The sequence below is a fragment of the Triticum urartu genome, chromosome 2, assembly GCF_003073215.2.
Source record: "Triticum urartu cultivar G1812 chromosome 2, Tu2.1, whole genome shotgun sequence".
In the NCBI taxonomy this organism is placed as follows: Eukaryota; Viridiplantae; Streptophyta; class Magnoliopsida; order Poales; family Poaceae; genus Triticum; species Triticum urartu.
In genome coordinates, this window is record NC_053023.1 from 74,851,139 (window position 1) to 74,862,436 (window position 11,298).

The 11,298-nt window shown below is 50.0% G+C and overlaps 1 protein-coding gene across 1 annotated transcript; it reads right to left on the reverse strand.

The window, feature by feature from the left end:
• Positions 1–9,455: 9,455 nt before the first annotated feature.
• Positions 9,456–10,944, reverse strand: LOC125535903. Its single transcript, XM_048698974.1, has 5 exons — positions 10,536–10,944; positions 10,382–10,459; positions 10,144–10,243; positions 9,924–10,066; positions 9,456–9,817 (listed from the first exon to the last, which is right to left on the reverse strand). Exons 1-5 carry the CDS (start codon positions 10,821–10,823, stop codon positions 9,581–9,583), a joined length of 846 nt encoding a protein of 281 aa, XP_048554931.1. The 5' UTR covers positions 10,824–10,944; the 3' UTR covers positions 9,456–9,580.
• Positions 10,945–11,298: the final 354 nt, after the last annotated feature.

Sequence of the window (11,298 nt, forward strand, 5' to 3'; positions counted from 1 at the left end):
GAGTTTTCTCGGCCATGTCTGCATGACTCCTGAACCCGTAGGGTCTACACACTTAAGGTTCGATGACGCTAGGGTTATAGGGAAAGTATCTACGCGGTTACTGAATGTTGTTCGGAGTCCCGGATGAGATCCCGGACGTCACGAGGAGTTCCGGAATGGTCCGGAGGTAAAGATTGATATATAGGAAGTATGGTTTTGGCCACCGGAAGTGTTCCGGGCATCACCGGTAGTGTACCGGGACCACCAGAGGGGTCCGGGGGTCCACCAGGTGGGGCCACCAGCCCCGGAGGCATACATGGGCCAATAGTGGGAAGGGACCAGCCCCTAGGTGGGCTGGGGCGCCTCCCCACCAAGGCCCATGCGCCTGGAGAGAAGAGGGGGCAAACCCTAAGGGCAGATGGGCCCTAAGGCCCATGCCTGGTGCGCCTCCCTCTCCCCCCCACTTGGCCGCCACCCCAGATGGGGATTGGGGCTGCCACCACCCCTAGGGTGGAAACCCTAGATGGGGGCGCAGCCCTCCCTCTCCCCTATATATAGTGGAGGCAAAGCGGCATCCCAACACATGAGGTCTTTCTCCTATTGGCGCAGCCCTACCCCTCTTCCTCCTCGTCTCTCGTAGCGCTTGGCGAAGCCCTGCTGGAGTCCCACGCTCCTCCACCACCACCACGCCGTCGTGTTGCTGCTGGATGGAGTCTTCCCCAACCTCTCCTTCCCCCTTGCTGGATCAAGGCGTAGGAGACGTCACCGGGCTGTACGTGTGTTGAACGCGGAGGTGCCGTCCGTTTGACACTAGGATCATTGGTGATTTGGATCACGACGAGTACGACTCCATCAACCCCGTTCACTTGAACGCTTCCGCTTAGCGATCTACAAGGGTATGTAGATGGACTCTCCTTCCCCTCGTTGCTGGATTACTCCATAGATTGATCTTGGTGATGCGTAGAAAATTTTGAATTTCTGCTACGATCCCCAACACTACGATCTTGTGGTAGATCAACTCTCGTAATACTCATATCATCAAGAACAATTAAGCAGGACGTAGGGTAGTACCTCCATCAAGAGGGCTCGAACCTGGGTAAACATCGTGCCCCCTGCCTCCTGTTACCATCGATCCTAGACGCACAGTTCGGGACCCCCTACTCGAGATCCGCCGGTTTTGACACCGACAAGGCCCGTAAGCCTGCAATATAGAGGAGCTAGAGAGGATGGCGGCAGCAAAGCTTATAAACCACCCCGAGCCCCTCTCAACTAGAGAGATGGGACTAAACTTTCCACAGCACCGTGCCAGCACAAGGCCTATGGTCCCGGTTCGTGCCACCAACCGGGACTATAGGCCTTTGTTTCCCGCTCTTTGGGTTGCCGAAAAGAGACCTTTGGACCCGGTTGGTGGCACGAACCGGGACCATAGGTGGGCAATGGTACCGGTTGGTCCCACGAACCGGTACCATTGGTTTTGCTATATAAGGTAGCACTTGTGAAAATTTCACCAACTGCGCCCATCCCCCCCGACGCCGCCAGGCCGTTCCTCGTTGTCGTCGCCGTCGCCGCCCCGAGCCCCTGCGCCGACGCCTTCGCCGCGCCCCTGACCCGCCGTCGACGTCGTCCTCGCCGTCGACGTCGTCCTCGCCGTCGCCGTCACCGCCACCGAGACGCTCCTCCCCGAGCCCTCACCGCGCGCGTAACCCCTCCCCCACGAGCCCGCCGTCCTCGTCACCGTCATCGTCGTCGTCCTGCCTCGAGCCCCCAGTGAGCCCCTTCCCATCCCGATCCGTGCACTGCCGCGGTTGCCGCCGCCCCTGTTTTTTGTATGTATGTATGTGTATGTATGTATGTATGTATGTATGTATGTATGGATATGCATGTATATGGATGGATGTATGTGTATGTGTTCATAGTTTTTTTTGTTCATAGTTTTTTGTTCATAGCATTTTTAGGCTGTATAGTTTTATTTTTGTTCAACGTTTATGGTTAGAAGAGGAGAGGAAAAAATTGTGTTGCAAAAGTTACATTTAAGGTTAGTTGATTTAGTGCATTTTAGGTTATTCATTCTACTATTAGTGCATTTAAGGTTAGTTTATTTTTAGTTGAACTGGTTGATTTAATAAAACTACTTTATTTTACTATATATAGAAGTAGTTTATTTTTAGTAAGTACTACTTTATTTTATTTATAGTAAGTGCTTAGTAGTTGAACTAGTTGATTTAATAAAACTACTTTATTTTACTATATATAGAAGTAGTTTATTTTTAGTAAGTACTACTTTATTTTATTTATAGTAAGTGCTTAATTAGTAGTTGAACTAGTAGATTTAATAAAACTAGTTTATTTTACTATAGGAATAGTTTATTTTTAGCAAGAAAATTAATAGAACTAGTTTATTTTTTAGTTAAAGCAATTATTCCCGCATCGACGTCGACGATGCCTATCCCGCATCCTCGTCGTCGACTCGGCGAAGGAGGCCGGCTTGATCAGAGGGGCCATGTCCGAGACTGGGCTCCGTCGGGCTGGTATTAGGAGGTGCTACCTTCCGGGGGGCGTAGGTTGGTGAGGAGCCAACCCGTCGTTGACCCAATCCTTGCTTGGTGGCGGTCGTGTGGGCCAGTGATGGTGCCGAGGCTTCCGGACACCGCGGAGGTGGTACGTCACTGTGTCAGCGAGGAGGACGAGTACGTCCGTCGCTACATGGTTGCGTTGGAGGGCAGGTTCGACAATACCTGGCAGGTTCTTCAGGGATCTCACTGGATCTATGATCCTGTGATGGTTCCTTCTCTTTGGGTGTCCACCGCCCATGCCGATACCCGTCGGGCACTACGGTTCTAGCTGTACTAGCGATGTTATATGTATGATAGTATTCGAGGTGTATTAGTGATGATATTCGACGATGTACGGATGCAAGAGATGATGTAGTTTTGCTTATAATTGAATGCATCCTAATTTGAATACTACTTTATTTTGCGATTTGATTTTGCTTATTGAATGCTCAAATTGGAAAACTACTCCTACTTTGAATGCTAAAATTGGAGAGCACTATGCAAGGCGTATGCATATGATTAGTTGATAGCTTATAGGGTTTTTGTTTTCGCAGAAATCTAGGAGCCCCCTCCATCATCCCCGCCGTCGTCCCCGTCACCGACCCCCTCCGACCTCGAGGTGAGACCAGCCAAATCCTTTTTTAGAAAGATAATCAAACGATATTTCGGGTTGACTTTAAGTCTGTCGAGTCTCCACCATATATGAGAGGACGAAGAATCCCGACTGTTGTCGTGGGGGTAGCTTCTCCTTCGTTCCCGTGTGCTAGACAATTTGGTGTAATGCACTCGGGAACGAAAGGAGGAGCTACTATCACCGACAGTCGCAAATGTCAGAGAGGAATCAGTGAGGGAGAGTTCCACCATATATATATGAGAGGACAAAAAATCCCGATTGTTGTCGTGGGGGTCGCTTCTCCTTCGTTCCCGTGTGCTAGACATTTTGGTGTAATGCACTCGGGGACGAAGAGAGGAGCGACCATCACCGAGAGTCAAATATATACACCACGTGAGCTGAGAGTTTTCAAGAAAAGACTTGACAGACCGATAGTCAACCCGTGATGAATAACAATGATCTAATTTAGTTTTTGTAGTACATATATTTAATTGTACAAGTTTAATCTTTGAATTATGAACGTAGAAAATGTCGTCATCAGGCGACGAAAGTCTCCCGGGGGAGTGCAGTCGGTGCCATGACGATCGAGGTCTGTGCGACAGGCCTCACCTAGACGATGATCGGCGCTTCAGCATTAAGCTCGAGGAGACCTTCGATGTTGAAATGGTACGCAACGACGACAAGTGTTTTTTTGTAATTAAGCATGACTTCAACTATTTCAATGTGTAATTTTCATCTTTTACAATTCGAGTAGCTTATCCCATGCCATGCAAGACGCTATGTCTTGGAGAGGATGGATTTTGAAAACCATGAAAATTATGAAACAAAGAAAATTCACCTAAGGACTTATCATGATGTGAATTTTGAAGTAAATCTGTATAATTCTGAGAGCGTAACCCATTTTGGTTGCAAAAATTGGGAAGCACTTTGCAAGATGTATGGTTTTCATGAAGGTATGCTGGTACGTCTCCAACGTATATATAATTTTTGATTGTCCCATGCTATTATATTATTATTTTTGGATGTTTATGGGCTTTATTATACACTTTTATATTATTTTTGGGACTAACCTATTAACCCAGAGCCCAGTGCCAGTTTCTGTTTTTTCCTTGTTTTTAGAGTATCACAGAAAAGGAAAATCAAACGGAGTCCAATTGACCTGAAACTTCACAGAACTTATTTTTGGACCAGAAGAAGCCCACGGAGTATCGGAGATGAACGAGGAGAGTACCGGGCTGCCCACGAGGGTGGGGGCGCGCCCCCTACCTCGTGGACAGCCCGGAGTTCCACCGACGTACTTCTTCCTCCCATATATACCCATATACCCTAGAAACTTCGGGGAGCACAATAGATTGGGAGTTCCGCCGCCAGAAGCCTCCGTAGCCACCGAAAACCAATCTAGACCCATTCCGGCACCCTCTCGGAGGGGGGAATCCCTCACCGGTGGCCATCATCATCATCCCGGTGCTCTCCATGACGAGGATGGAGTAGTTCTCCCTCGGGGCTGAGGGTATGTACCAGTAGCTATGTGTTTGATCTCTCTCTCTCTCTCGTGTTCTTGAGGTGATACGATCTTGATGTATCGCGAGCTTTGCTATTATAGTTGGATCTTATGATGTTTCTCCCCCTCTACTCTTTTGTAATGGATTGAGTTTTCCCTTTGAAGTTATCTTATCGGATTGAGTCTTTAAGGATTTGAGAACACTTGATGTATGTCTTGCGTGGGATAACCGTGGCGACAATGGGTTATTCTATTGATTCACTTGATGTATGTTTTGGTGATCAACTTGCGGGTTCCGCCCATGTACCTATGCATAGGGGTTGGCACACATTTTCGTCTTGACTCTCCGGTAGAAACTTTGGGGCACTCTTTGAGGTCCTATGTGTTGGTTGAATAGTTGAATCTGAGATTGTGTGATGCATATCGTATAATCATACCCATGGATACTTGAGGTGACATTGGAGTATCTAGGTGACATTAGGGTTTTGGTTGATTTGTGTCTTAAGGTGTTATTCTAGTACAAACTCTAGGGCTGTTTGTGACACTTATAGAAATAGCCCAACTGATTGATTGGAAAGAATAACTTTGAGGTGTTTCGTACCCTGCCATAATCTCTTCATTTGTTCTCCTCTATTAGTGACTTTGGAGTGACTCTTTGTTGCATATTGAGGGATAGTTATGTGATCCAATTATGTTATTATTGTTGAGAGAACTTGCACTAGTGAAAGTATGAACCCTAGGCCTTATTTCAACGCATTGCAATACCGTTTACGCTTACTTTTATTATTAGTTACCTTGCTGTTTTTATATTTTCAGGTTACAAAAACCTTTATCTACTTGTATCACCATCTCTTCACCGAACTAGTGCACCTATACAATTTACCATTGTATTGAGTGTGTTGGGGACACAAGAGACTCTTTGTTATTTGGTTGCAGGGTTGCTTGAGAGAGACCATCTTCATCCTACGCCTCCCACGGATTGATAAACCTTAGGTCATCTACTTGAGAGAAATTTGCTACTGTCCTACAAACCTCTGCATTTGGAGGCCCAACAACGTCTACAAGAAGAAGGTTGTGTAGTAGACATCATATGCTTATCACCATGGATCTTGGTGATCCTCACATCGACCAAGACAATATGGACATTTGAGCCCTTGTTGATACGCTTTCTGTTCTACCGCTATGTGAGTTTTTCAAACATAGTTATTAACTAATTTATATTGTTTATTTCAAAATAGTTGACATCTTATTTCCATTGACAGCTTATTTTCATTCTTCAAAGAATGTGCGGAAGATGGTAGACAAAACCCACTACACCGATGGCTCTGAATTAACTTATCAGGAGAAAAATCATCTGGTCAGATTTTGTACTGATATTGAGAATTACAATGTCTACAATCAAACTCCTCAACATTATGGTCAATACGTGCCACTAGTGCACGTGTTGAACTACGATAACTACCATGGAGATATCCTGGTAAGATTTTTTACTATTACGACATCCGTGCATCTTTTGCATACTTCTAAAACTAGTACATCATTGCTAACTATGAAGTTATTACTATGTTTTTCAACAGAGAATCCCGACGGATTGTGTGCCTCATTTGATGTATCAGAATGGCAGCCTTCGTGTTTTGAACATACATCCAGGTCATCCTACGAATCTCAACTGTCCATACCGGATTTCTTAAAGAAGTGGAGACATGCTAATCAAAGGATGAAAAAATGTATGGACAGTCGTAAGGAGGTTTTTAGAAGCAAAAGAAAGCGAAGCGCAAGAATTGGAGACAGGATGATCTCCATTCTCCATAATGGAGAGTCAAGGTCTATATTGTTTTATGCTATTTTATCTTAAAGAGGGTATTTAGGTCCTACCTAATACTGATGATCATGTGCTAAAAACAATTAAGTAGGGTTGGTTCAATGACTATGAGGATGATGATCATATGACTTTTTATTAATAACGAGTAGAAGTTGTATGATGATGATTAGTAGGACTTGTTATTATATATGATGATGCATGATGCGAGCATGAAGAGTTATTGTATATCAGCGGGTGAAATGAATATGGATTGGATTGAAGTGAAGGCAACATGTATGCGGTGCATGTCCAAAGTAGTACAATCCAAACTTGATCAAGTTAGGATTAGTATTACTTTCGATATGCACCACATGTTGCCTTCACTTCAATCTAAGCCATGTTTAGGCATAGCAGTATGGTAAACCAAGCACGGAGATATAAGAGAGAGGACACTTCTCTCTATTAGCTAGCCAATAATAACCTAAATTAATCCCCAAAACCCCTAAACCAACCCCTTTCAAAAAAAACCTTAGCTCCAGCCAACTGCTGACGTGTGGATGCCTTTTGGTCCCGGTTGGTGTCACCAACCGGGACCAAAGGCCCCCCTGCCTGGGTTAGCCGCAGCGGCCACGTGGAGGTCCATCTGTCCCGGTTCATATAAGAACCGGGACTAAAGGCCAAGGGCATTAGTAACGACCTTTTAGTTCCGGTTCCAAAACCAGGACAGAAGGTCCTTACGAACCGGGACAAATGACTATTTTTCTACTAGTGTAGCTTGCATGTAGGGAGGCACAAGACGCCTGTACCTTTTCTCTTTTCTTATGTTTCCATTTTCTTTTTTAAATATTTTTTGTACGTACACTCTGTGTGGCAGCACAAATGATTGTGGTTTTTGTCTATTTTCTTTCTAGAGCACTCAAAAGGCTTGCAGGTCATTATATGCAAAGACGATGTAGGGTGATGTACCACATTGTCGTACCCGATGAGGAAGGCGGACCGGCGCCACCCTCTCGTCAACGGTGTTGGATGACTCGTATTACATCCCGAGCAGCATAGCTCGAGGATCTCCACGAGTCTACCCCAGGAGCGCAGCGTGCATGGACCACCATAGGCATTCCCCGCTGACTGCTCGTTGCTCATGTCACTCTCGTGTGCTGCCATTGTTGCATGCTATCAGCCCCTCCGTGGCACCCCGGACCGAGGTATGAAGCCGCATCAATGTCGGCATGGCTAGCACGGTACCCACCCCCATCCGAGTCCACGTAGCTCAAGTGCAAGTGCACACTGCTCCACCGACCACCTCCAACGCATCACATCGGCTGCCGCCCTCTTCTATAGGACCAGACGGGTGCCCAACACACAGGACTTGCTGATGGCAATTTCCATGGAACGCGCGAGGGAGCTGCGTTGCCCGCATAACCTGCTCCATTCCTCCCTCTACCTCCAGCTACGACGCCCCTCAGCCATGATTCACCGGCGACAATTTGGAGTCTCCGGCGACATTGAATGGAAGTAGAGCCCATCGAAATGGTGGACCTGGGAGTCTGGAAGTAGGAGGGATGACGATATATCCGCATGGCTTCAAAGCCAAGTTCGCGCAAAATCAAAAAGGGGCGAACGATTGCTCCAAGCTGAGCCAGCAATCATTGTGTGTGCAGAGATTTGTGCAAAAAAGATCCGACGGCTGCCACCGCGTCGCGCGGGAGTCGTCGGGCAGTTGCACTTGCACATTAGCATTTGGGTAAAAAAAATTTCGAGAGTACGTACAAGGCGCCTATAATCCAGCGGCGAGCGCGATTGGAGCGATCATTTGTAAGAGAGTATAACTGCACACGATTTTCTTCCATCTATCGCGCGCTGTTGGCGCACCAAATGTCCAAATGCTCAATATATACTGGATCTCAGTCCCGGCGACCCAAACCGGATATGGCATCCACACCGTCAAGCAACCCGGCGGCCAAGGTGCCGAGAAGCCATCGCCGGCGCCGAGCTAAGCGCGCCCGCGTCGGTGACGGATCACCCTCCGCGGCGGAGTCGACGGTGCACGTCCCCGCCGACCAATCTTCTACTCCCTCCGTAATTCCGAACGGAGGGAGTAGCTGGTAAGATTGCATTCTTGATCCCAAAGCTACTCGTCTGCACATCATCCGGCTCGATGCTTCATCCATTTTCTGGCCGCATGCAGGCGGGACTGGGCGAGCCTGGGGTCCGGGCCGGCGTGGCTGATCGCCGACCGCGTGCTCTCCCGCGACGTCGCCGACTACGTCCGCTTCCGCGCGTCCTGCCGCGCGTGGCGGCGGTGCACGGCGGACCCGCAGGCCGACGCCCTCGACCCGCGGTTCCACCCGCGGCGCTGGACCATGCTCCAGGACGTCGTCACCCGCGGCCTTCGCTACCGGTACAGCCGCTTCAAGAACGGCGCCACCGGCGAGCACATCCGGATGACGATCCGGCGGCTGAACGGCCGCGACGGCCGCACGCACCTCGCGCGCACGTCCCAGGGCCTCCTCGTCCTGCTCAACAAGAAGACCGACGCCGTGTTCGTGGTGAACCCGGTCACCGGCGCCCGCGCCGACCTGCCGCGGTGACCGCGCTGCTGTCCGGCTACCCCAGGAGCGTCGTCTTCCCGAGATGGCCCAGGGAGCTCCACTTCGGCGCGCAGCTGAGCGACGACTCGGCGGTGGTGATCAACTTCGGCGGGCACCGGCTGCTGGGCGCCGCGAGGCCCGGCGACGGGCAGTGGGCCAAGGTGGAGTGCGAGCACCGGACCCGCGGGCCAGTCTCGTCGTTCGCAGGCCGCGTGTACTGCGTCGTGGGGAGAACTGCCATGACGGTGGAGACCTCGCCGGACCACCCGCCGAGGCTGGCCAGGGCTCCTCATAATCCTTTCGGTTCAGTGCCGTGACCGAGGCCTAGCCTACCTAGCCTAACTAGTTGCACACTTGAGCACAAACTTTATTTTTCGAGAGTACGCCACTGGCGTACAAGTATCAGCAGTTCAGCGCAATCTTGAAACTTGGGAGAGTTCGTGCTATATGAATGTTCTGAATAAAGTTCTTCTTCCTTCCTACACTGTTACACTACATATGTTCTGCTCTTGGCACATCAGGATCGATGCGGTGGTGGAGGTTCAATTACAAGTGGGGCATGACGGACTCCTCGTGCTCGGGCCGGTGGAGGTTGTGGAGGATGTAGAGGGAGGCCGAGGAGAGGAAGATGCAGACCGAGTAGCTGAGCAGGTCCAGCCCCGTGGTGATCTTCACCATCTTGCTCCGCTCGAACATCTTCACCAGCAGGATCATCACGATGACGTGCCCCACCTTCGTCTTGAGCTCGTCCAGCGACGTGATCTTCATCCACTTCGGCCTCTCCTGCAAAAACAGCAGCACGAGAGGAACAATGTTCAGGTTTCTGAATCAAGCATCTCAACTTGTAACCAAACTTGTTAAAGAATGCTTTGATTGTGATCGGTATCACCTTCAGAGCGAACATCCCAAACAGCGACGATCCCTGCAGAGCCCGGTCGGACCCGGAGGGCAGATCGTTGGACGCGTTGCTGATGAACAGCCCGTACAGACCCATCCCGAAGATGAGCATCACAGTGCCAGCAAGATACACATCTGCAACAGTAGCAGTTGGTGTAAATCCCAGTCGTTATGAGCATCAGTTCAGTTTGGTACCGGAATATCTCGCTCACCAATGGCCTCGACGACCTTGAGGACCATCTGCCCTGTATGGACACCTTTGGCGCAGCTCGTCCAGTAGACGCAGTACGCCTCTTTGATGTACACACATCCCTGATCACCAACGATACAAGATGCTTAATTAGATCCATCTGAACGATGTTGCTCACTGCTAACAAGCAACAAGTACTGTAATTATGTCTGGTTATCTGAATCGTGAGGAGCTGCAGAGATGAGACTCAGAAAAGTTACATTGAGGAAGCAGAGGAGGGAGCCCGCCAGCGACCCGGCGACGGCGAGGAGAGCCAGGAACCGGAAGTCGAAGATGATCTGCGTCAAGAACAGTATCAGCCCACGCCGCCGGGGAGCACAAACTATAAGCTAAAGGATCGATGCGCCTGCTTACCCTCTCGACGGTGGTCTCGATGGTGGTGGACCTGGCGGTGCCGGAAACAGCGGCGCCGTTGGTCCCGCCGTAGTCGCGCGCCTTGTGTCCCTCCGAGCCACGCAGCACCGAGTCCACCGCGGCGGTCGCGCCGTCGCCGCCGGACGGCGAGGCCGCGGCGGCCGAGGCGACGATGGCACCGAACCGGGACGGCCGGTAACTAATCCGGCTCGTGGTCTCCGCTGGCCGGAACGCCGGGCCGGCGGCGTTGACCGGGGCGAGGCAGCCGCGCAGCAGCAGGAGCGCCATGACCCACGCCGCGGGTAGGCCCGTTGCTCGCCGGGCAATGCGGAGCGAGGCGAGTGGCTGGCTGCGCGGGACTGTGTGGCTGGCTGGCCCGGTTGTTTTTGAGTGGAGTGGAGTGAACCGAGTGTGAGGAGAAGAGAGGTTTATCGAGGGCATGAACGACGACGGCGACGTCGCTGTCGGCGATGTGGTTTGTAGCACATGGCGGCGAGCAGTTTGTTGCGCGGAGGTTTGTTGGTTCCCGGGCCAGCATTGATCTCACGGGCCGACATCCAAAAAATCGAGGGTTAAAAACTGAGTTTGCTCAACTGGAAGGGCCTCTTTGATTCACAGGATTGTCAAAATGAAGGAATAGAAAAAATGCATGACTAGGGTGACATGACCCATAGTATCCTACAGGATTTGAAAGAATGTTTGATAGCATAGAAAAAACAAAGGAATTCTATAAAGAGGTTTGAGTGGGTGGAAATTTTCCTTC